General features: G+C 36.3%; 1 protein-coding gene across 3 annotated transcripts in view; it reads left to right on the top strand.

The window, feature by feature from the left end:
- LOC131068877 (regulator of telomere elongation helicase 1 homolog) overlaps window positions 1-27,467 on the top strand; it is a 265,861-nt gene that overhangs the window by 172,283 nt on the left and 66,111 nt on the right. For all 3 annotated transcript variants that reach the window (XM_058004146.2, XM_059218567.1, XM_058004145.2), the window contains exon 24: window positions 3,389-3,534. In XM_058004146.2, the coding sequence (XP_057860129.2) occupies window positions 3,389-3,534 (146 nt within the window). The remainder of the gene's footprint in view (window positions 1-3,388; window positions 3,535-27,467) is intronic.

Genomic DNA, 27,467 nt, shown 5'->3' with positions numbered 1-27,467 from the left:
CTTTCATCATTCAAAAATGACTCACAACATAGGTAGGCAAAATCAAAGATTTTCTCCCGTGCGAATAAGAATAATGCGGTTTTTTTTAACTCAAGTAAACCATCCAGTCGGTCAAACACAAGGACTCCCACAGTTTCAAAAACACGCCGAATCTTCACTTCACAAACAGCCGAAAAACCAAGAAAGCGTTTTTCTCTTTTTTTTTATTAAAACACTACACATTCGGACAAAATAAGGACTCCAAACAAGTTACACCTGTGCATTCATAAGATCATCTCCAACACGAATTAAAGTAACTCCACATGCTAAAAAAATATCTTCTCCTTTCCACCAAAATCTTTTTCAACAAAGTAACGCAGCTTTTGTTTTAAAAGGTTTGCAACACATGCCAAAGGAAGACTTCTGACACAAGTATAGTAAAGCCGTTTTACTCAACACAACAAATTCTCCAGTTCGTATCACCAGATTAAAAAAACACACTATCACCCCGTGTCGATACCACATACTGGTTGCCGCCAGACTTTCTGCTCTCCGAAAATCATTTGAAACAAGGTGAACAAAACGGACAAATTCAGAACTGCCCAGAGATTCCAGTTAGCATATGCCATAAACACAACACATATACCAAAGAGAAACATAGGCTCTGCTGAAAAATTCGAACCCATCTACTAATCAGAAGTCAAAAACTTTCTTCACAAACACAAAACACGTGCCCAGGTAGAAATATACAGAGAAGTTCACACAACAAAACTTATACGAACAGATCCAATAAATGACATCAAAGACAAAAGAAATTCAACAAAAGGGAATAAGGGAGTAATGTGGTAGGTGAGAGGTGTGAGATAGGATAGAATAAGGGTTGTGAAAGGGTAGCAGGGTTATGAAGGGTGTTAGGGGGATGGGTTAGTATATGATAGAAAGGAAGGTAGGTAGTGGGGGTGAAGGTAGTGAAGATGATGAATGTTAGGAAATGGTAAGTGGGAGGTAGTAAAGGAGTTGAAGGTGGGGAATGAAGGTTAGAGGAAGATAGTTTAAGGGATGAAGAGGCTTAGGGAAGCCAAGAAATGGAGGGAAGAAAATGGAAATGAGGGGAGATGGAAGTGAATGGAAGTGGAAAGTAAGAGTGGAGGGTATGAGATGGCAATGGGAAGTGATCGGGCTTGGGCACCCACTGACAGTGCTGGGTGAGGCAGTTTGGCAGCTTGGTTGGGCAAAGGAGGTGCTGTGCTTGACTTCATCCTGAAGATAAAAACTTATCCTGACTACCTCTTAGCCACTTGGGATACCACACTTCTTCAAAGCAAAGGCTAATAGCTAAAATACTCAAAACTAACCTAGAAGCAGAAAAAAAGTGGGGGTCCCTATTTGCAATGGGGCAATGCGTGAAAATGTCACAACACCCACAAAGGATCGTATTTGGACCTTGAACTCGGGCCAAACTGGACTGTGTCTTAGGTCCTCTAGGGGGTGGGCCAGTAACACAGCTAGAGATCCCTAATCCCATATTTCCTTGTGGACTTGCATCAATATTCAACTTATCCCAATATCTAGGAGGTTTTTTCGATGCATCTTTTAGTTTTTTAAGCCCATTCCCACCAAATCCTTTATCTAGTTATATAAGAATAATGCTCTTATATAGAATCAAGTAAAAATAAACAAATAAACTATGATTGTATGAAAGGACTTTGGTGAATGCAAAATTTGATTCCTTACAGGCATTAATTACAAAACCTTCTAGGGTTTACTGTTTTTGGTTTCCTTCTTTCTTAGTGACCAATAGATAAGATCTAACTTACCGGTTCCGGTTCGGATTCAGGTTCGGATTCGGGTATGGATTTGCGGATTCGGCAAATTTTTGTTTTTCTTGGGTACGGGTACGGGTTCGTCCGTACACACACACACACACACACACACAGATATATATATATATATATATATGTTCAAACTTCAAACATCAAAATTATATATGTTCACAGTTCAAACATACAAATATGAAACATACAATGTAACTTTCCCATACAATGATACATAAATGATAACAGATAAATCATAAATCATAAATCCATAATTGCCAATGCCAATAAATACTCGGATGTTGATATATCGTAAATGTAATATCATATTCATAATTTGCAAAAAAGATAATATTCAAGTTTCAAGTTTCTCACACCTTCGTAGTCATCACCTTCGAAGAAAAATACAAAAACTAAGAAACCTGACTGTAGAGAAAAAATCTTCAAAAGTGCAAGTAGAATGAGTTGAATGCATGTTTTGATGCATGAAATGCATCATAAAGGGGCGGATTAGGGTTTAGATGTTAAAATAGGATTAAAAAATTTGATTTTTATTTGTTTTCTAACCCGTGGGCCCCGTTTTTGGGAACCCATAGGCTTGGGTTCACCCCGGTCCTCCTTGGTTTGACCTGGGTCCCACTCGGGTCTTGCCCAGGCGGTTGGGTTTCCTATGCAGGACCCACAGGGATCCCAGCCGCCTAGGCAGGACCCGGGTGGGACCTAAGTCGAACCAGGCTCGGACCAGGACTAGGCATGAACCAGGACCAGGACCTGGGCATTTTAGGGAAGAACTGGTAACTGAGGATAAGATAGTGGCTTGGAACCTCATATCCTAGTTAACATGATTCTTGTCTGTAAACTGTATATTTTACATTCTTACAATTTTCTCAGGCAGCCAATTTGTGTTTGCACACATAACTGTGAGATTGAAAAATGACATTATTAGTTGTTTTATTTATTATATCTGGTTAATGATTCATTTTACATTTTCTTTATTACGGTTGCCAATAAATTTTTAGTATAACAGATTTTTTAGTGTACCAAGCACACTCTGATGTAATCCACTTTAAACTCTATGAATTATCGAAGAAAATTTTTTGCTTCTGTCTTCCTATAGATTATCAAGGTGATTGAGATGCTTAGCACTTAGTTTGTGAATGATACATTTGCTTATAACATGTTTACATTCTTCGTTTATTTCTTAAACTGAATTAGAGCTAATTATTGCCCAAAGAGTAACTCTGTTAGATGTACTGAACAAAACTTTACCAATTTTCTGGCTATCTTACTGTGGATAACCAATTTTCCAGCTATCTTACCATGTGGATAATATGATTTCTAACTAAAATTTCAAAATATGATGCTTCTTGTCCTTATCTGAATAAGAATTCAGTAGTGATTTTCCAAACTACATTTAGAAACAAGTCAGTAAACTTTGCTTTTTTTCTCACTGTTATGATATATGTCTGTTGTCTAAAGTAGTTATGTCCCTCAAGCAAAAATCGGATCATAAAACTTTAGGGAGACAAATAGAAAGAAGGCTTTATATCAAACATCCACGTTCATGATTTATCTGATTGCAAAAAAAATTACAGGTACGGGCAAAATTAAGCGATCCAGAGTATAGCATATTTATGGAATGTATGAAGGGTTTAAAGCAAAAGACAACAGTGATGGACAAGGTTTTGGAGGTAGTAGCAAACTTGTTTTGTGCACCAGAAAGGATCTTCCTTCTCAAAAGGTTCTACTCATCTGTTTTGCACGCTTCTGCTTCTTTCAGTGAAACCAAAATTTCCAATTCAGAAAGCTATTTTCATAATTGCTGTTTCAGTAGTTCCGATGGCTCTTCAATTGCTTCTTTATAATAGTAGTTTCAAGTGAAATTGTGTTTTTTAAGTAGTAATTTGTGTATATGTTGGAATGCCTGCTATAAATATACAGCCAGATATCTGAACTGGTATGAATTCCAGGAATTATATTTAGAAAATTGTAGATGCATACATGGTAATTTTTGCATGATAATATCTGTATATTCACAGTATTAATACCTTGCCTATTTATGAGGATGACCTCACAACGCAGTGGTTAGCTGTGAGCGTCCTACATGGGAGGTTCTGGGTTCAAGTCTACTCAACTGGTTCTTAGCTCCAGGGAAAAGCTAAAAATACCGCTTCAGCTGTGACTCAAAAAAAAATACCTTGCATATTTATGACTGATCCTGATAATATTCTACATATTTGGTTGGCAATATATTCATGTTTATGAATCTGATCTATGATACCGCTGAATGCTATTTCCAAAGGGAGTACTGTTATTAAGGCACCCTCACAGACAGAGGGAGAACAGTTAATGAGGCACCCTGTTTAGGATTGAGGGAGAACCGTTATTAAGGCACCCTCACAAAGTGACTTGATTAGGGAGAACCGTTACTAAGGCACCCTATCAATATAATGAGGATTCCTATGGTTATAACCCAGGATTTCTGATATTTACATTACAGTTGCTGTTTGCAAAATTATTTAAGTTTCATCGTAGTAATTCTTTAAATTATAGTCTTTCTAATTTATGACTCATAGTTAGTTTTTCTCTACTCTATTTTTGTTTAACATTCTTTATTTGTATTGCCATTACTGGTGTATAAATGTCAATCACTCATATGTTGTAATCAGAAGATTATCCTCTAACTTGTGTTGCAGGTTATTCCTACCAAAGAGAGAAGGAGATTCCTTCCCTAAACCCTCTTGATAGCCAAGAAGTTGTAATCTAGGGCAGAATAGAGTAATTGAGGAAGAGGGACATTACACAACTTTAGTGGACTATGAGGCTTTTAATCTAGAACTTCTGGTCATCAACTTGCTTCTTCAACTCTCTCATTTCTTTCTGAATTTGCAGTGAGAAATTTGAAAAAATAAATCATTTTCAGTCTATTTTCAACCTGAGAATTGTGTGAAGGAACAAGAGTTAGGCATACCCTTTGACCTCAGAGGTCGCCTGAATGAGAACTAATACCTGAATCTTAATTGCCACTATTCTGTTTTAATTGATTTGACATATTTACTAATCACTCTCTTGACAGATAGGCTACTGTCACTAAATGCCCCATGGGAAATTGGCCCAAAGTCCCCATTTTTTGTGGATATTTTGTGCTTTGGGAAGCAGTTCATACTACTGTCTACATTCAGAACAGAGGGATGATGAGAGCAAAGCATAATAAAACACTTGTGGAAGAGTAAGTCTGCTACTATAAAGTATAAAGTACTTTAAAGTTTCTAGTAGTCCCTATTATATCAAAAGAGGAGAAGACAACCTAGATAAGTTTGTTTGTAGAGGTGATGAGGGTATCTTTTTGGGCTATTCTTCTAAAAGTAAGGCTTATAAATGCTTCAATAAAAGGTTACATAAGATTGTAGAAAGTGTTAATGTAAAAATTCATGAGATTACAAGCATGAAAATGGTGATAATGGTGCTGAAAAAGATGAAATAGAAGGTGCTGTTCAACGTTCTTCCTCTCATGTACAAGCTGGGACAACAAGTGGTGATGCAAAGAATACTTCAGAAAATATTCAATCAGAGGCAACAAACACTTCTTCGAGTACTCAGCTTGGGACAGTAGGTACTGTTTCTGAAAATAAATCTGAAATTGATCATGGTAAGACTACTTTTAAAACCCCTTCTAAGTTTGTGCAAAGGAATCATCCGGTTGATCAAATCTTACTTGAGAATAGAACTAGAGCAACTAGAAGAAATGTAAATTATTATGAAGATGAGGAAGTTTCTCTGCTGTCCATGTTTGAACCTAAGTGTTTTGAAGATAAATATTGGATAGTTGCCATGAAAGAAGAGCTTGACCAAATACAAAAAAGTGAAACATGGGAACTTGTACTTAGACCCAAGGATAAGAAAGTAATAGGCACAAAATGGGTTTTTAGGAACAAATTAAATGAAGAAGGCAAAGTGGTCAGGGACAAAGCAAGGCTTGTTTGCAAGGGGTATGCATAGGTGGAAGGTGTTGATTTTGATGAAAACTTTGCTCCTGTTGCACATCTAGAGACAATTATAATGTTCTTAGCTTTTGCTTCTTTCAAAGGTTTTAAAATTTTTCAAATGGATGTCAATTCTTTTTTTCTTAATGTAAATTTGAATGAAGAGGTGTATATAGAACAGCTTGATGGATTTGTTTTGTCAGAGAATCATAACTATGTATGTAAGATGAGGCACTTTATTGCCTGAAACAAGCCCCACGTGCTTGGTATGCTAGGTTAGATAAATATCCATAGCAACAAGGATTCAAAAGATGAATGGCGGACATCAATCTCTATGTTAGAGAGGAAGATTGGGGAGGTTCAGTTGATGATAGAAAAAGCACAAGTGGTGGTGCTTTCTTTCTTGGAAGTTGTCTGGTTTCTTATTTAAGTAAAAAACAACCTTCTATTTCTTTATCCACAGTAGAAGCAGAGTGTATTTCAGCTTTATGATGTTGCACTCAGGTACTTTGGATGGAGCAAACATTTAAAGATATAAAGGGTGAGTATGATCATCCCATTACTTTTTTTGTGATAATACGAGGGCTAAATATTTCAAAAAATCTAGTTTTGCACTCTAGGACTAAGAATATTCCTATTAAATATCATTTTTTGAGAGGATAAGTTACTAATCACTAAGTTAGGTTGGAATATGTGTCTTCTAAAGAACAGATTGCAGATGTGTTTACTAAGCCACTACCAAAGGAGACATTTGTGTTCTCGAGGCAAAAATTGGGAGCTATTTCACTTCATCATTGATTTGTAGTTTGGACTCATAGGGCGTGTTTTTGTCAAATCTTATGCCCCATTTTCTGTTATGCAGAGTATTCTAAGGCATGCAGACTTGGTTTAGTCATTGATGTCAAAGGGGGAGTATGAAGACAAGGGGAGCTTCTTGGTTTAGTTTGTTTCAATGATGGTTTAGTTCAGATTTGTTCAGCTTGGTTTGCCATCAATGACAAAGGGGGAGATTGTAGAGCATTTGTCATTGATGTCTTTAGATGACTTGTTCATTTTGAGCTCAGGGATCACATAAGCCAGATTCCATGTTTGTTTTTGTGCTTGCACTTGGCACGTATTATGTTTATTATAGCCTTTTGTTTTTGTGTGGTATCTTTTTCTTGGCTGGATATAGGCCACAATGATGACTGAGCTATGTAAACAAATTATAACTGAAATCAAACACTCTAGTAAGTGAATATATTGCCAAATACGTTAGATTCAGTTTAATGTGTTTTTCTTTTGAGCCGTTTTGAAGATGATTGGTTCTGTTTGTTCAGTGAAAGATGTTTGGTGTAATGTGTTGAAATAAAAAGTGGTCGTTTTCTTTTGCGGTGGCAGTGGCTTGAAACGTTTTTAAAGAAAACATTTTTATTCAATATGGAAGAATGATTCTATAGTTTTTGAGAGAATCGCAGAATTGTTCTTATTCAACGACGAGTAATATTTCTTTTTTGTGGAAATTATATTGGAAGATGTTTTTGGCAGTTTTGCTTTTTCTTCTTTTTGGGTTGAAGGAAGTCGTGGCTTGCTTAGATTTGGAGTTGGTATCGACTTAAGTGATGGGAGAAAAATTTAGTCTTAGTGCTCATCTTTTGTTTTGTAGTGAATAGAATCCAAAAAAAGGTGTCTTGATTGTAATCTGTAAGTTTTTGAAGAATTTGGATAAAGGGTTGCTTTAGTAGTTCGTTGGAATTGAAAAGTGATGCTTTTCATATTTGCTATGTCTGAATGAAAAGAAGAACGAGGGTGCTACTATGGGTCAGGGGTTGTTAAATTTATCCAAGCCTGCAGGAGAATCGGGTTGAAAAAGGCGATAATATCTGAGCTGTGAGTATATAAAATCCAGGGAGCAGTTCGTATGGAAAAATGAATCAGAGTGATATCATTTGTTGAAAAATAGTTCAGTATGTTGCAATTTGTGACTTGTGTAGTAGATAGATGTTTCAACTGAACATTGATGTTGGAAGATTTCATATATATATTGACAATTTCTATGTTGAGTTTTTGGGGATATAGTGTTCAAATTCTTACATATGTAATGAAGTTTGCCTTTAATGTACTACCTGTTTGAGTTATATGAGTTGCTTTACAATGCTTTATTGTGTTCCTTTCTAGATTGAGGTTGGTGCCTTGGCCGATCAGAGTTGGTGCTTCAGTCATACGGAGTCAGTCATACGAAGTTGGTGCTCTGTTTTGTAATTCGGGTTGGTGCCCATTTGTTTAATGAAAGCTTTTGATGCCGTGGCTTTTTACCCGAGAGGGTTTTCCACGAGATAAATTCTATGTCTTCTCTTTGAATGTTTAATTTGCATATTGTGGGTGGGCTCAATAGCTCTCCTCCCCCCCTCCCTGAAAGTATTTTTGAATTGATTTTCAGATAATATAGAGCTAAATGATGAAGGGGTTTGAGAGTTGCAATCTTGTTTGAAGGATGAAACCAACTTTCTTTGAGGTCTCTTCTATTAGCAATGAAAAATAATCAAGTGTTTTAGTTGGATTGTAAGTTTGTAGGAATCGAAGAACGAAAAAGAAAAGAAAGAGATGATTGCAAAGGATTTGTTCATCAAGCTTATCTTGGATAGTTTAAAAAATATAAAGTGGGTGATGTGAAGTCAGGCAAGGAATTGACACATAAACATAAATTTGGAAGTCAAGAGGGTGCAAAATATAAAGAGTTGCCATTGTTAAATGACAATTTATGATTAGAAGGTGATAACAAAATGATTTGGGTTGGAGAAGCCGTAAACATGATTGATTTTGTAGACTTTGCCATAGAATTATTGGACTTAACTAATGTTGAAGAAGGTAGATTAAAAAATGGAGAAATTATTAAAATTGTTAATCTCAAGTTTGTCATTTCATGTTGTGCTATAAAATGTTATAAGGGATTGTACCCATATTTTGTAATTAAAAAATATGGCAAATAAATGAAGTCGAAAATAGTAATGCAAGGCAAATGGATGAAGCTGGATAAAGAAATAAAATATGGGTCCCACCTTAAAAGAATACAAAACAAAATAATAAGGAGAAAGGTGATGCATTCCAATGGGTTAGAAAAAGAATGAAGTCCCCAATTCTTCCATTGTATGACAATCCATGAAGGAGAAAATAAATAATAATAATAATAACAAAGTTCCCAATTACTCCATCGCACAATTGTGCCAACCTTTTGCCCCAACGAACATACTATACACACTGGACACTTACATGATTGTTCCTCTTTATGCCTTATCTACAAAGATACTATTTTTCGGACTGTTTGGCTTGCAAAAGGCTATTGCATCGTATGCTTTTCCTCGAGTACTGTGATATCTCCAATTGAACAAGGACTTGGAATACAATGTGTCAATAGCGAGGCAAGCATTGGTAGACTCTGACACAAGCATCACTAGTCAGTTTCTAACCGATTATGATGAAGGGAAGATCATCATGATATGGAAATCAATGAATAAGTAAGTAGTATTGAAGGTCAAGCTGTAAGTAATCAATGGTCCTCGATCATAATGATTAATATGCAATAGGATGGTATGTGGATCAATCAATCAAGAAGGATAACGATTCATATATTGCTAATAATCATAGACAACAACATCAATCGATTTGAATGACAATAAAGAGACACAATGATAAACTAATCATCATTGGTTGGAATAACAAAGGAGTACAATGCCTTATCATAAGAAAATTGATTAGGTTATAAGCAAACGAACCACCAATCAAGAATGCAATGAAAAGGCACGATTAAGGAAAGAAAGGGATACGATTACAAGAGACAAGAGACGTGTCTCTTGTGACACCTCCTCACACATATATAATGATCACTTGGTACATGTTTGGGAGGTGGGTGGAACAGATATTTTGGGAATCTATCCTGTGAAGAGCAGATTACCAACCAACATTTCGTGTGGAAGCATATAGAAACAAATACAGATCGTGTCAAAGTTATAGCTTAGACACACAACATCTTGAAAACCATATCAAGACATTATCTTACATATAGTCATTTTGAACTTGGGAATATTTCATGTAACCAAATATATATATTTCAGACACAGCAACATCTTGAAGAATAAACCAAGGACACTATTGTATATAGAGTCATTTTGTATACAATATATATATCTATATTCAGACTTTATACACCTAGATTATATCGCGTTTCATAACTGAGTTATCTCATAGCAATTGTTATCAATCCATCATCTCATTAAATTTGCATAAGGGAGGAAGTCTTTACAAGGGATTTTTTTCTCGGTTGTGGTCACCTCATTCTCCTTGGTGTTTGGTTAAAATTTTAGAGAAAAATACCTTACTAGTCAAAAGTTATGCTTGTTTACATATATTGAGCATTAAGGTTATTATGGGAAATATTAAAATTATTTTTGGAATAATTTTAATATATTTAAAATGATGATATTTTTTTACCCATTTAATATTAAATTATTTGTTTTGATAATTTGGTGAAATTTTTGGCCAATATGCTTGCATGCTCAATATTTCTAACTTTTAAACCTCCAAATGCTTATATGCTCTGAAATCCTAACTTTTGAACCTTCAAGTTGCTCATATGCTCAGATACTTCAAAAGTTTTACTTTTCAACTCTTTATTGCTTGTATCCCTAAAATCTTTAACTTTTGAACCAACACGCTCACATGCTCCTAAAATAACCCCCTTGATTTTTTTCAATTATTTCCCAATTACAATCAACGCAAACACCCGTTAGGGTTAGGAAATGAAAATCAAACACTACTGAAAGTAACCCCTTTCTGATCACCAAGAGCCCAGTGTGGGAAGGTGAGAGCATACGGTGCTAAGGGGATCGTTAGCTCAAGGATCAACTGAAAATTACAATTCAAATTACAGTACTGGGTGGCAAGCCAACCCCTTCCGCTTATCTAGCGGGTGTTAGAAATTTCCACAATAGTTTGGCGGTGCAACCAACAAATTACAAGATTACAAGAAACTGAAAATAGCAACAATCTCTCGACCACTTATCCAGTGGGAGGACTGTGTAAAGTCCCCTTTTTGATTATCTTAGAAGGCTGGGGCGATTACCTAATTCTGTCTTCTTACTTTATCAAATAATTACAATTTGAATCAAGTAAAGATGTTACACAAGATACCTATTGATATTTCTGATATATATGTATGGATATGTGCAAAATTGATGTTGAATGAGTAGCAATGTCTGATATACACTGATGGAAAATGCTATGAATGTTTACTGCTCTACCACTTGTAGTGATAAATAATTGAAACTATGTCTGTACACAATATGCTTGTGTAAACGATATGTATTGCTTCCAACAGTAGGATTGCTATATCTGATATATCTATTTGTATATGCTATGATGACTGTAACGCTATTCTAGATTACGACAGTAATATCTTGCGATGAAAATGAGCTATGTCTGCTATACAAATTGATTGTTACATGCTCTGATATTGGGCCTTCAGCTTTGCTATCTTCACGCCTTCCAAGTTGGAATTATGAAGATATAAATAACTTTGATGATGTCGTTTTTTATTGGCCTTTGAGTGCTTGCATTAATGGTGGTACCTTCTTTAATTTTGAATGTGTTCTTTATGCAATTGATTCTTGACTCGAGGTCAAATGCTCAAATTGAGCTATCCAATAAGATATATAAAAGAGCTACAAAATCCACGATGATCAATTGGGAGATTGTGAATGCTCTCTTATATCGTGCGAATGATTGCCAAAGGATATGTCTTATGCCTCTTCTCTTCTCTTACTAATAGCACCTTTTCATTATTGGTTAGATTTGTATTCTAATCGCACCTATTCACAATGTAATTGATTAGCCTTCAAATTCAGATTGATTTGTCTTGATGCTTAGTCACACCCTCTTCCATTATGATTAACTCTCATGCTAACAAGCGTTGTTTGTTAACTAATCATCTTTTCATACTGATTGTGCTTAATAATTAATATTCTTAATTGCCCGTGTTTGTACTTGAGATTGGATAGCAATCCGATCATCATCGATGTGGAATTTGTTCATACCTCACGTGATGATAATAGTAATCATCCTTAACTTCTTCAGAATCGGTATTGCACACAAATTTCCATCCCGTTGAATTTGTTATTGAGAGATCCTTTAATACATTGTTATCATTGATGACGAACCTATCACTAATTATTAGTAATGTTCCTTATAATGTCAATGATGTTCTAGATCACTTAATCCTTGTCTGGCGGTGCTTCCTCATGGTGCGATAACCATCTTTGCTAAAGATTCGATTAATCTTCCCTTCGAGGTGTTAATGATCTCTCTATAATAATATTGACTATTGAATGATAACCAATAGCTAATAGTCGGTTTTGCACCAGCTTGGATATTGTTCTTTTCATCGCAATGGATTCGTGCCTTAGCCGAGTATCATCATATTCAATCTTTGAAGTATTGTTATCACTCTCGACCTATGTTAGTCATTGTCCATTAATTCCTAATGGATTTTGCTATTGATCCATCTCCCACCGAAGCTTGGTTCAGTCTTCTTCCTTTCGATAGTTATTGTGGTTCTATGATATATTCCAGTCGCTATCTCATTCATTTTAAGTCGCTTAATGAATATTATATTTTATTATTATTATTTATTTATATTATTATATAAAAAATACATATATATATGTTTATTTATTTTAATTTCAATTTTATCATTATTATTTATCATTAAATTGTGTTTGAAAGTGGGGACATTACAAAGTTAACCAAGATTCATATGTTCCATGGTCTTCCTACAATATAGAATGAACAACATGAATGTGAAGGTTGTCAGTTGGGAACGTTACATTAAAATAAAACAATAATAATAAATAATAATCATAACAAATAATAAATATTAATAATCATATATTAAAGGAAAATCGTGAAGTCTCATAAATGAGACGATTTTCCAATATTATTAAATGTTAATTAACAAATGTTTTAATTATCATCTTTATTTAATCACATGTCCAAAGAGGGGTTATGACAGACTGAAAATGGATTTGCAATCTACTCAACCGCTTATTTAGTGGGAGGACAGTGTCACAATAATAAAGAAATGCGGCAAGTCAACCTCTTCCACTTATTCATTGGGTCTTGAGCAACAATCCAGAAATAGATAGCTTTTAGTACTACTAATCAGCTTACAATGTATAATATGGATTTTTTGATTATGAGATGTCGCTGTCCAAAGATAGAGGGCAATGTCAGGCTCTTCCACTTATGCAGTGGGACTAAGAGTAATCAAGAAACTTGTTGTTAGTACTACTAACCATCATTACAAAAAGAATAAGAATGGTAAATCAAGTGCTGATGACAAGTCCAACAGCTGCAAATAATAATATATTCACTCCCAAAACCAACATAGACTAACCACACCAAGAATGCACTCCACACTAACAACTTCACACTCTGAAAATGCAAACCACATGTTGGAAAAATGCAGACCAACAACCTAAAAACTCACCAAAAAGCTCATAACTTTGCCCACACTCAATGGAATGACCCCAAAACAGTTGCGAATGAAAGATATGAGACATACAATTAAGCTAGACCCAACAAAGTGCATCAAATACCCCCAAATGAATTCTTGCTTGCATTCGTAGGCAGCCTAGCATGGTACGACTAGGGTAGAAGTATGACTTGCATTTAAAAAATGAATACTACAAATTAAGCTCTACCAACTTACAAGAATGATCGCTTGAGACATAGGAAGAGAATGAGCCACTACCCAAATTGAGATGACACCTGGACAAAGAGTTATGAACGAAAACATGTTACAACCACACCAAAACCAGCAACTTGAAAATCCACACACAACACTCCAGAATCAGAAAACTCGAACACACACTAGCATGAATCCATCCATTTTTCTAAGTGAAGAACAGTTCCCAAACTCAACTTGTCTCTATCTTTCAAGAAAGAACTTAAGCAAATAGTCTAGGAGGTAAGCATTCCTTGAAGCATTTCAACAACATTTTGACAGCGCTTCATTATAAAATTCTTGGATGCTGCAAATGAGAGCCCAAGGCCTTTATTTATAACTTCTTGCTAGGCCAAATTCAAATTCAAATACACTGCAAATGGTGCCCAAATCAAATGCCATTTCGTTTCACCTAATTAGGCATTGTATTTCATTTCTCCTTCTTAGCACATGGCGTCCGAGACATAATCCCCTTAGTCGCACTTTTTGGATGACTTGGATGCTTATAAAATAATATTTTTGTTATTGCACTTTGGTGTCCCAAAAAGAATGTTACATATTTCACCCAAATAGACTTAGGATAAAGAAATGATATTTCCCTTATTCAAGTCATCCAAGTCTAGACATAATATAAATAAGCCTTAATCAAGAAAATATACCACCTTCAACAACTCCACATTTGAACTGAAGCCAAGGTACTGAATTGCAAAAATAGTCATCTGAACCAAAATTACATTGCCAGAAATAGCCACTGAATAGAGTTGTAGAACCCTTGCCAAAAATAGCATTGCTAAAAATAGTACTTACTATAAATAACATACTGTTAAAAATAGTAAGTGTTTACAAAGTGATTTTAACCCTAATTTGAGTAGCTGTCGTACTTACTAAAAATAGTAAGTCCAGAAAAGGTCTTCAAATTGATTTGCATATTATACCATCGTAGGGCTCTCAGAAAACCCCAAAAAACCCAGAGAAATTAGCTACCTTCATCTCCACTTACTAAAAATAGTAAGTCTGCCAAACTCCATTCCTTGCTATGCCTGTACCGTCATTGCAAAGCTTTCTGAAAACGTAGAAGGAATCAAGATTCCAAACTGACAAACTCCAACATGCAAGTCTTCGAAAATGCTGAAATATCCTCCTAGAGGTAGGAAACACTATTTTTTGCTTCTGACTAGCCTACAGGTCTTCAGAATAGGCTAACGGTCAACTGAGCTGATTATTGCTGGGAAGGGAACTTTACAGCAACAAAACTTCAACTTTCAAACCCCAATATGCTCTGTTGCTTGAAAACTCCCAAGTGCTAATATGTTGGCATGCTCCAGAAATCTAACTTCTAAACCTTTATTGCTCGCATTTGTAAACCAATTTCAAGAACCTTGTAACTGTTTTTCAGGAATCTTCTACATGTTGGAAAGTGAACAACAGTCGGATTTTTGTGACAGTGTATAGGCATCCATTAAAGTGTGAAGGACTAAGGGATTTTTTTGATGTTGTAGTTGTAGTTGCCCTTGTAAATCAGCGTGCCGGCATAGACAAGGCACTTGAAATCTCAAGAACGGCATGCAATAACTGCAGTTATGTCTGAAATGAATTTGTTGATAGGGCTTTAGGAACTTTCAGGCAAATGTGCTCCTTGATACATGTATGCAAAATGTTTAAACAAAGACAAGGCAGCCGAGTCGTTTGAGAATATGCCTCAGAGATTTTTGGTCTCATGAAATACAATAATCAGAAATGTGTAATGGAATTGTTTATTAGGCCTCTTCAAAGTTAAGAGTGAATACATTTGCAGATTAAAGTAGCAGCTTCAAAGAGATTGGTTTCAAAGAAAATGCGATTGGCAAGCCTATAAGGCCGATCCCTGCGACCTTCACCCACATCTTTTCTCGTCTGTGATAATATCTGAACTTTACAGTAGGGTGTGGACATGCATTAAAGCACTTTGGTAGGGAGATTTTTGTCAGATATTATAGCTGGAAATGGTCTTTTAGATATGCATGCAAATTGTGAAAGCAAAAACATTGCATACAAACTATTTGACACAGTGCCTGAAAAGGATACCAGCTTGTGGAATGCAATGATTTCAGGGTGGGCACAAAATAGAGTTGTTTGAAATGGTTTTGGAAACTTTCAAGCAAATGACGTTGGCAAGAGCAAAGCCAAATTCACTACTTTGCCAACATCGCCATTGCTTGTGTCAATATGGGTGCTTTATAAACAACACGTTGGCATTTGTCAAAGTGTGATGAGAATCAAAGATTTTTATCAGACATTATAGTTGCAGCTGTCATAATAGGCATACCCAAGTAATGTGGAAGGATAGACAAAGCACATGAATTGTTTTACAGATTATCTCGAAAGGATGTCATCTAACAGAATGCGATAGATGCAGGGTATGCATAAAATTGATTTGTTGTAAAGATTTTAGAAACTTTCAAGCAACTGCAATTAGTAGCGCAAAGTCAAATTCCACAAACCATACCTTGCTAAATATGTATGCAAAATGTGGAAGCAATGTCCACATGTGTTTTGTTTGACAAATTGCCTCTGTAATGTCCCCATTTTCCAAGCCTTTCATGAAAACTTAGCCTTTTGGATAAGTGGAGGAATAAGGAGAAATTAAATAAATTAATTTCTTATAAAGTCATTAAAATAAATTAAAAATTAAAAAGTGACTTTATATTTAATTAATTTAATTAAATAGTGACTATAGTATAAAATTAAAATAATTAAAAAGTCACTTAATAAATAATAAAGTGTACCTACTCTCTTCTAGAAGGAATCTCGTGATGGGTTATGAAAAGGATAAATAGAAGAGGGTGATTGATCATCAGGCAGATTGGAGATTGATTGGATATGATAACATGACTGATGCATTGCATTGGTTTAATCTCTAAGGACACAAACCTTCAGCAGATTGAGAAGGGCTGGACAAAACCCTAGTTTCTTCTTCTTGGGAATGGGAGATACTCAGTTTTCCACATTGGGCATAACGAATGTATGGTGGTTGGGGAAGGATAAATCAGTCCTTTCATTTGAGCTAATTGAGTTTTGGCATCAGCTTTTCATGGGGAACTATTTTTGGTAAGACTTCAGCCCTTGGGCCAATAAGCATCTATGATTTTTGTCTACACGTTGAGGAAGGCTAGGCGATTCTCTTGGGAGTACATTGGAGGTCAGTTTGAAGAGAGTTGCAGACATTTTCAGATCTGAGACAAATTACTTCATACCTTCCTCAACCCTTGATTTAGCTTGTTACTCATCACTAATGCATCAAATCATGAGTTAGAAGGCAGCGATTTCAATTAGGGAGCAAGGCGATCCCTTTTGAGGCAGTTTGGAATGAACTTTGGTGTCAATTAAGCCCCAAATCAGTGTTCTGATCAGACGGACCTGTACATAGTAGAAACCCATCGATTTGGGTGGTATTACTTGGCATGAGCCTTGAGACATCTTGATTGGTAAAGCGCTTTCACTGGGACATGAGACCGATCAGCTTGGAGGAAGTTAGAAGCCTATTTGCTTCCATCCACATTGACATTCAGACTTCCATTATCAGTCACAGGCTGATCTAGGATGAGTCACGATTTGCATTTTGGAGGAGGATTCAGCTTGTCTCATCATCACATCTTCTAGACCTTCTGTAACAGATTCACTAGATACCATTATTTCTTGATCTTTTTCAGGTGTTGTGTATGAGTCATGAGTGCCTTTGTCTTCAGAAAATCAGAGACACAATTATTGTTATCAGTCAATAAATGATCTTGTAATAACACATAAGGTTGGCCAATGAATAGAGCTTAAGGAGTTTGTGGCTGCATAATGTATAATCATTTCTGAGGTTGCTTATCATCTGTTTTACAAAATGACAGTTAGTAATTTTCCTTGGTTGAGAAGCTTCTATTGTTATTGTTTACTGTCACTACTTTATTGGGTCATCACACTTCACTTTTTGAGTTAATTATGAATATACTTCATTAGAATTTAATATGCAACGTCCCTTATACCACACTGAAAATTAAGGACAGCAAGGTACCCTTGGTTAGCCAAGTGTTTGACAGAATATCCAGCAAGAGAAGCAGAAGATAGATATCAGAATTGACAAGGGGACATTACAGCCTCATAGAGAGGTCATCTCATGTAGTGACTGTAGGCTATGCACATGATACATTTGGTGAACAAGCTTTAGAAACTTTTGATCAAATAGAAAAAGCAGACATAAAATCCTTTTTGCAGAGTTTTCAATTACTCTCCTAACTATGTCAAAGTGGCTTCTTTGAAGGCGATGTATTAGATATCTAGTATTATAAGCACGGATAGCCATCAAAGCATAAATGATGAAAGGTTTTTGTGTAAATATTTGAGTTGGAAATGATCCATTGGTAACATCATACGAAGCATGGAGGCGATACAAACTACTCGATAGAAATCCTCATAAGAAATGTCATTGCATGGAAAACAATGCATAGATAGACATACATGCAAAGTGTGAAAGCATTAACAAGGCATATGAACGATTTGTCATTTGCCTTGAATTGATTTCATCTCATGGAATGCGATTATTGCAAGCTATGCACAAAACAGACTTTGCAATGATGCTCTCAAAATATTTGAATGAATAGAGCACCCTCCTAGCATTAAATAAGGGGTTTAATGGCAGGTGCAAATCTAAATTTTGTTCCATGCGCATGCAGAAATGGGAGTTTGGAATAGGTCACGGACATTCATGAAAACTTAAATGTATGGGATTTTCATTTGATATTATAGTGGCTAGTGTGCAGTGAACACACATGGAAATATGGAATCATGGACAAAGAACTTGAATAATTTTGCAACGTGCCTTTATGAGATGTCATTTTATGGAAAGCAATGATAGCAGGAAATTCACAAGATAAATTTGTTTGAAAGACTATAGAGACTTTTAAGTAAATGCAACTGGTTGGCACAAAGCTAAATTTTGTTATTTTTCTCTCTACACACAAGAATAAGGAAGGAAAGACAATATGTGAACTGTTTACAGAGTGCTTCAAGAGAATGCTTGCGCACGCTATGGAGGATTGCAGGGTGCAACAAATAGATTTGTAGAATAGACTTCAGAGGCTCTCAAACAAATGCAATTGTCAGAAGTAAAGCCAAATTCCATGACATATGCCAACATCCTCCTAGCTGTGCTAATATAGAAGCTTATGAACATGGCATGAAAATCCATCAAGAGATAAAGGCTTGTGCTCTGATAATCTAACTATGTCAGATACCTAGTAATAGGAAGGGGTGAATTTGAAAAGACAAATATATCTCAGAATCTAGGTGGATGAATCCCAAGGAAGGGTTATTATGTTGAATGATGTAATACATTTAGTATTTGCTGTTGAATGTATTGATAGTTCTATGGATACTATTAATTTATTTAAGCCAATGCTTGCTTGAGTCTAATTTAGGTTTGTGGGAGCAACATGCGATGAACAACAGAAATATGTTGCAATTAAGTGCCAATCCTAGTGATTGTATGGGGTTGAACCTAGTATGGCCGACGAGGTTTGAAAGAAGAATATGAAGGAAATCATGAAGTGAGGATCATAAACAAAAAAATAGTGGTTGTTGCAACCCAACTATTCGTTCATCATATAAATGATTGACATCTTCTTGATAAAGCAATTAATTTGGTTATTGAGGCATGTATATTGTGCAACACATATCCTTTGTAAGATAAAAATTCTCAAGATTATATGACATATCAAACTTCTGGAAATCAAGCACATTATGTTACCACTGTCTAGGAGTGAATTCAAGGATATTAATGTAGTAATCAAACTTATAGAATCTGATTGATGCCAAGTTATAAAGGCAAAGAATGACTTGATGCGGGACATTATCATCTTTTTATTAGAAACCACCAAATGAGGATAATAATATGTTGTATTTAGCTCTTGGTCCTATTGAAACATCTTGACATGGGAAAGCTCTATAAATGGTACAAGCACAAACTACAATGGACCATCTTTCAACAATGATAGTGGTGAACAAGGTGCTCGCAATGTTAATTCTGATTTTGATGATCATGATGATCCTTCAACCCTCAGATTAGAGATAAAATGATTATTGTACAAAGAAGGATAAGTGTGTAATTGAAAATATTGACAAGGTATTTTATGGAAGAGTGCATTGAGAGTTATGGGATGAACCCTATAACTAATCCTCAATGGTCTTTGCGATGCAAATTTCTATGAAGGTAGCAATTAAGATGAATGCAAGAGAATTGGTCATACCTAATGCAAGCTTCCCCATCATCATTCAAGAGGGCAATATATTTATAGAAAGGAAATATGTTGACAAATGCAATCAAAATGCTTATCCTTGAGAATCAAGATTTTGTTGAATAAATATTCCGTATGTCAATGGTCGATGTATTGATGTATGGGCACATAGTAATATTTGAGCTTAATGATAATCCTTGCAATCACCCATTCTTTTCAAATGGAAAGATACAAGTTTTATGTTCTCAATTAGCTTTATGGTGAGATGGTTACAAGTTAATGAAAAAAAAAATGCAGTCAGAAAGTATGATTTGTGGATTGGAAGATGACACAATGGCCATCTTGACAAAACCAATAGCGTGCTCTTTCTTTCAAAATATGGGTTTTAAGATACCTTTTTGGAAAAGGTGACTTTTGTCACTTATTATAACTAAAGTTAGGAAATAATCCTTATTTGCGTAAAAATGTTGAAATCCTAACCAAATAAGGTTTATTATTTTCAAAACCATCATATTTCAAAAAGGTAGATAGGGGGTAGTTAGCAAGTAAGTTGCTAGTTAGTTATCCTGTGAAGCCTATAAATACAAGGCAAATTCAAATGTAAAGGGGACTCTTATAGAGGGGAAAGTTTTGGAGAATTTTGTAGAGAAACTATATGAGAACTTTTGATGTTCATACCTTGTACTTAAGGGTTTTTGAAATTGTATATTTTGAAAAGAATAATGAGGAATGCATTGAGTTCCTATGTCTTGAATGTACTTCTAAGTTATTATTACTAATTTCTCATACGTTAAATTTGCGTAAAAAGTAAATGAAAATCCTAACCAAATAAGTTTTATTATTTTAAAAATCATTGTATTTTAAAAAGATAGTGGGTAGCTATTGTGTGAACCCTATAAATACAAGGAAAATTGAAATGTGTAGGGCACTCTTAAAGAGGGGAAACTCTGGAGAATTTTGTAGAGAAACTATATGAGAACTTTTGATGTCCATACCTTGTACCTAAGGGTTTTTGAACTTGTATACTTTGAAAAGAATAATGAGGAATGCATCGAGTTCGTATGTCTTGAATGTACTTCTAAATTATTATTACGAATTTCTCGTATGTTAAATTGGTAATCCCTTTATGCAATTGTGGAATCCATTGGTTTTCAGTTCAATGATCTATGTAATTGATTTGATGAAACACATCGTTTCTTGGTATCTTGACTTGTATGTGCTAGTATAGCTTATCTCTTCATATGTTGAGGTTTGTTGTACTTCTTTCATCATCATTGCATATCAAAACATACATTATCATGAAAAGTCCTATTTGGTATTTGTAAGTCTTCTAGTAGGGTTTTTGTAATCCATTCTCCTTTAGTTTTATGTTTTCTCCTTTATGTACTTTCAAGTTAAAAGTACACAAAAACCTCAAAAACCCCCATCATACAAGGGAGCTGCCCCTTTCAAACATAGAGGATCCAACTATTGGAATGGTTGTCATTGCTCTTCGGGCAAACGGGGTTAATTTTAGAGAAACAATCGCAGTGACAAATCTGTTTACCAATAGGTTCTAACAAGCATGCAAGTGCTTGTGTCACGGGTTTCTTGAACCATTCCATCTCCTCTCTCCCTTCTTCAATCAGAGTTGCAGAGGGGTTGGATAGTCCTATTAAGCTTTTTAATTGTGGAGATACATTTCCCCTCTCCATAACATGTTATTTTTAGTGCTCTTTGAAGCCTGTTCTCACCTTGCTGCTTGATGATGTGTTGCTGGTCTAGTTCAATGTTGTATTGTCCCTACTATTTTATCTGGTGGTTGAAGGTACCTGATTAGTGTCTTGTAACTGCTGTTTTTTGGGCTGCTCAAGCATTTCTTGAGACTGATAGACCCTGGCCAAGAGACTATGCTTGTGACAAATTTTTCATCTGTATCGGAAGTTATCATAACCAAATGTTTTCTCCATTCTATTTCTCTGCCTTTTAAGATTATTCCACCTAGCAAAGTCTCTTCCAAGTCTAAATTGATGTAGATTAAAAAATAATCAAGCACCCATCTGTTTTGGTGAATTCTGTAGCTGCAAGCTGTTAATCAATGTTATTTCCTATTTTCCACAAGGAGGTTTCTTATCAGTATTCACTTTGTAGTAACTAATGGTAATGAGACCTAGAGAGAGCATTGTACTTGGGTGTGCCTTGGTTCAGTTAAAGGATGGTGATTGCTTAATGAAAAGACTTAAAGTTTTCCAGAACCATGAGCCTCCTTGACTTGCTGGATCTAATTCCTGCTTTGTGAAGAACAAAGCTATGAAGTTGATCTTGGGCACTTTTAAGATCTGTACAATTCTTGAAGCTTTCTAGTTGTCTTTGACCAATGGTATGAGAGTCCTTGGTCGGGGAAAAACACCAATAAATCAGCAGTTCAGGGTTTTTCCCTTGACAAAGCATAGCCTATTTTCTATCTATTCATGATGAGGGAGATTTTCAAAGTAGTTTCTTGCCTGAAAAAAACAACCATTTTCCTTCTTTGTAGGGAAATCAGGTCTTGTGATAGTCCTGTGAGTGTGTATTGGAGAGAATTTTGTACATCTTTCTAGATCTATGTTATTTCATTGGAGACTGCTGTCCCGAAATATCTGTTTTGTACTTTGTGGAAGAGATAAGCTACCCTTTGGATTCAATTAGCTTGGGAGTGATTGGGGACAAAATTGCTAGCGTGGATTAGATGTACCATCTGATGGAGGCGAGCAAATGAGCATGAGGATGGTAGTTTTCTCTTGCAAAATTCCTGGTATGAGTTTGTATTAAACAGAAACATGTAGAGAATTTTGAAGAAAAATATTTCATGCAGTACAACCCTACAACAACATCAGTTTGAGAACTCTTGTTAAGGCAGCATACTTGCCCAAGGGACCAATTTATTCCTAGTCCTGGAGTAAAACAAAGACTCATAATTCTCCGATATATATAATGGCATCTAAATTAGAAATGAATAAGCTAAGAAGACAAAGCACTATGATAATACATAGGATGTTAGAAATGGAGCTAGGATTCGAAAAGCTAAATGTGCTAATGAATGAGCACAATTACCAACATATGGATTGCAAGATTGTACACCACGAAAGATTAAGAAAAGAGAGTTTAAAGAGGAAAATCAAAGAGTCCAATCAAGAGATAGGGTCTTTTGGTCAGCATAGTAACAAATGCTAGTCATTCAATTGTCATAAGAGCAGAGGTAAATAATAAATACTAGAGTAAAAAGAAATGATTGCAAAATTGACAAGTATTGTTCCTACGTGTATAGGAGAATGAGGTGGTGGAGAAGATAAGTTGGAAATGGTCATCGGTATCCTAATAGAAATGTCAAAATAGGAAGGTGATATCTGATGTACAATTAGGTGCCAGAAAAGGAGATGGATGTTACTGACCTAGCAATTGTAAACGAATGAAAAATAACCTGACAATGAAAATGCTTGTAGATTTGGATGATGGCGTTATCCCCTTTACTATTCAGAAAAGAGAGAGGGCAAGGTACAAAATGAGAAATATATGATCCTGTTGACCAAACCGGATAAAAAATCAAATACGATAATATTATAGGATGATAGAAATGTTTGACCCTTTGGGCAGATAAAGGAATAAACACAGTGAAGTTGAATTGTATAAGGTATTCTTTGGGGAAACTGTCAATGGAGAATGGAAGTAGTTCAAGAGTTTTTTCTCGAAAAGAAACATATAAACATACTGAATTTAGGATTCTTGATTTCAAGAACTATTCAACATATTTGAGATGGTGATAGATTCAAGATTTTTGCAGATAAAGAAGGGGAGCAACATGCTTAAGCTTTAAATAAACTGTGAAGCCTGTGAAAATATACCCAAACGTAACAACACATGTGGATATAAGGAAATGAGATTACAAAATATCTGTAATTGCCTGTAATTTTGTGTTGAATAATGCATATTTTTCATGAAACGTGATGAAAATATGGAGTCTTCTACCAAGCTCAACAATACTATATTATATTTATCAAAGGAAGAGAATCATGGCATGGTCATATACCTTGCATATTAGAATATTTAATTATATTGTAGTCAATTATATTTAATTCTTTTATTAATGGTCATTTAGCTTTTTGCTTTTTAAGTGAAACTATTGCTTCTTTTCTAAGAACGGACAGTTTGCTTTTTAGATTTTAGCTTTTAGCTATATTTAGTGGTTTATGTGTTTTATAGTGTTCCACTGGCATTGGGGACAGGGGGACGGGTTTCCGGGATGGAGGGACAAAGGGCCTAAGTTTGGGGACGACAGTGGGGGGTGGTGGTGCTGATATAGTTATACATATACTTATAGTACTTGAAAAACTAGTTTTGAAAAGATGTATAACAGTATAAGAATTACATTTCAGATGAAACTATAGGAAATTAGTAAAATTATAACATAGCAAAATTTGTAATACTAAATCTAAATACGAAGATTTCTTGAATGCTAATTGCTAAATAAAATTTGACAAATGAAATTGTCAAATTGGACATTTCTATTATATCGAAAATATGAATATTTGATGTCAAATGAGAAATCATAAAGTCTATAAAGATGATTACATGATTCATCATTACAATGAGTATCAAATGCATATACTAATAGCAATAGCATTACAAAAGACAAAATGCCAAAACATCAAAACTCAAGGTCAAGATCTATTGACGTGTCTGAAATTGCATTGCTGCAAACTTCATACGGCCAACGCAGAATAGAATAGCCGACTGATTATCCTACTCTCTCTTGAGATAAGGAAGTCTCTAATGCTGTTTTCTAAGTTTGATCAAAGGAGACTACCTCAAGGTTTCTTTTGTCAGGTCTTGACTGTGGGATCTCTCAGTGGCTTTATGTGTTTATGCTGGAAACACAAGGGGACTTACGTTTGATTGGCAATTCCATGTATAAATTCCCGGGGACCTTTTACGGTTTTCTTTCAGGTGGTGTTGGTTAATTTGAAGCTGATTTAGCAGGACTGCAGATTTCTAAAAAGGGGGATAAAATTGGGAGGAAAGAAAGGAAGGGTAGGGAGAAAGAGAACTGTAAATGTTAACTAGGACAGCAGGCTCACTCAAGCAGACAGACACCTCTAGGAAACCAAATTAAGCCTCATCAGTCATTCAGACACAATGTTTGCATAAACTTAGTGCAATCTTCAAAGGAGAAACCGGATTTTCATATTACCAAATACAATATTAGAACTTCTACGTTCATGATATGTATATATTTGATAATCGAACTGAATCATAAAATAGCCCAGATTAACCATGCAGAAAGGAAAAAAGCAATCAGCTATCCTCTAATGATATGGACTGTGAAGGTTCTATCAGATGCTTGGTAAGAACTGCTGTGCAAAATGAATAGACATAATTAATAGCTTTCTAATTTAAATGAAGAAGGAGACCATGCACTCACAAGGAAACTTGAAGGTAATTTTAATCCATTGTATTAATTCCTGCAAAATTCCTTCAGAGCTTTCGCAACAATCCAAGAACTTCCTCCCAAATGAGGGAAAACCAGTCCCCTTAAATAGGTTTCCAAAAATGGATGAATGGCCAAGATCTAATCCAGACAAGTGGCCCAGATTCATCCTTACAAAAAGGGGACCCACACCCATAAATAGGGGGGGGGGGAAATATCTACAACTACCCCAAAGGGAGCAATAACTACCAAAAAGGATAATTACAACTTTTGAAATAATCCAAAAAAGGAGGTGTACAAAAACTTTTACAATATGTTGACCAGAAGTCAACTGTCACCTTTTTGGGACAAAAGTGCACCTTTTAAGACTTGGAGGGAAAAAGGCATTTTTGAGAAACTACTTTCTCTATTTCGGTTTCACATTCTTTCTGTAGAAACTGGTCTTCGCCATGCAGGTATTCTCGCCATAAATCACGACTTGCTGCTCGTTCCTTGCGGACATATTCCTGAAACTTGACACATAATTGGAAGAGGGGACTAAAAGGTGGCATGGGAGGATGGCGAATTTTGTACTGCATGCCTTCGAGATACTAGTCCACGTGCCTTAAACCGTCCTTCCAGCTGGAGCGATTACGCTCGAAGCACAATATGTCTGAATGGAACTGACCAGCAAAACTCAAGTCTTCAATGGAATGAGAAACCTTATCTGCTCCCAACCTTTCCTCCCAATCCGGCCGGATTACACTGTCGGATAGGTCATTTATCCATCCCGAAACCATTGATCGGAGGATGGTCTTGCCTAGTTCTTGCATGTTCCCCAGAATTGCCTCACATGCGTCATTTTCTTTGTCAATAATTTCCTGGGCGTCGTTCTTCATGGTGACGGTCCAGTACCATTCCTTGAGAACACTGATGCTATGGGGATCTAGGATGTCAGGCAGTGTGGGAATCTGTGTATGTGTCCAGAAAAGAGCTCTTAGGAGGGGAAGGGTAGAGGCCGCTACTTCATGCGTGTGAAGGGATTCCCTCTTTACTTCCAACAGCCTGACTAGAGTGAGCTCTCGATGGAGAGCCATTTCCTTTACTTCTTTGAGGATCTGTTCTCCCTTTTTCTTGATGTCCTGCACCCATTCCTTGACGGCCTTTGCGGTATCCCGAATTCCTTCAAATTCAGTTGTGGCCCTTTGCGCCAATGCCATTGGGGGAATATGGGATTCAGAGGGGTTGTGTAATGGCCGTAGGAGCTTATCGATGTATCCCTCGGCCTGTTCAGCACGGGCCTGATACATATCCTTTTCGGCAGTGATTTCCTCGAGCTGTCTAAGTATGTTCTGCACTGAGTCCTTAAATTCCTCCTTTTCTTGCTCTTTTGTAGCTCGTCCGATGGGGACAGTCGTGATGCTATAATCTGCTAGTGTTATTTGATCTGCTGGCTTGTTCGCGGGCGGGGTGGCAATATGAAGAGTGCGGTTCCTTTGCTCATCCCTGGTTACCTTAGAATATGTTCTTGGTTTCTTCTTCCCTTTCGCTTTTGCTTGATCCATTCGTGAGAAGATGTCCTCTAGATCGATGGGTGCCTTGGTGACGGCCCTGCGCTGAGCTCTGGCGATCAGCCACTCTTGAGGCACTGTCTGGGTTGAGGATAGGGTTAAGTTAGCACCTTGTTCTCCCATGCTTTCAACCGGCTGATCACAAATTAGCAGCTGTCCCACCATCGGAGGGGTGAAAGAAGGAGGGAGCTCCTTGTTTGCATCTGAGTTCTCCCCTATCTCACTGAATAATTGTCTGACATCTTCCTGTGATGGTGGCTCCTTGGTTCCCTCGAGCTCGTGGATCTCGTCTGTTCTTTGTTCCCCTTCGACAGTCGAGTCGTCCTTGGCTGCATGGAAGAGTAGCAATTCGTGGCGGCTCTGCTGGGTAGGTTCATGCACTTCGATCCCCTGGGTGGATGGGATTTCTCCTTCCTCTATTTGGTCACCCGGCTTAGTCGGATTGGGGCCCTTTTGCTCGGTGTCCGGCATATCTGGAGCAGGAGGATCATTGGCTTGGAATGCCTCTATGTCGCTCTGGGAAGGCGGAGCAGGTATGCAATCCAAATCTATGGCGTCGTCGGACGAACTGGGGTCCTTTTAAGATGAAGTGGTCTCTGGCCTTCTTATGGGAATCTTCTCCCTTCTTGTCCTTTTGGACGTCCGAGTCCCTCTACAAGCCTTAGCTTTCTTCCTTTTCTCTGGT

This window comes from Cryptomeria japonica, chromosome 3 (genome assembly GCF_030272615.1).
Source record: "Cryptomeria japonica chromosome 3, Sugi_1.0, whole genome shotgun sequence".
Lineage (NCBI taxonomy): Eukaryota > Viridiplantae > Streptophyta > Pinopsida > Cupressales > Cupressaceae > Cryptomeria > Cryptomeria japonica.
This window is presented reverse-complemented; position numbering and strand designations above follow the sequence as displayed.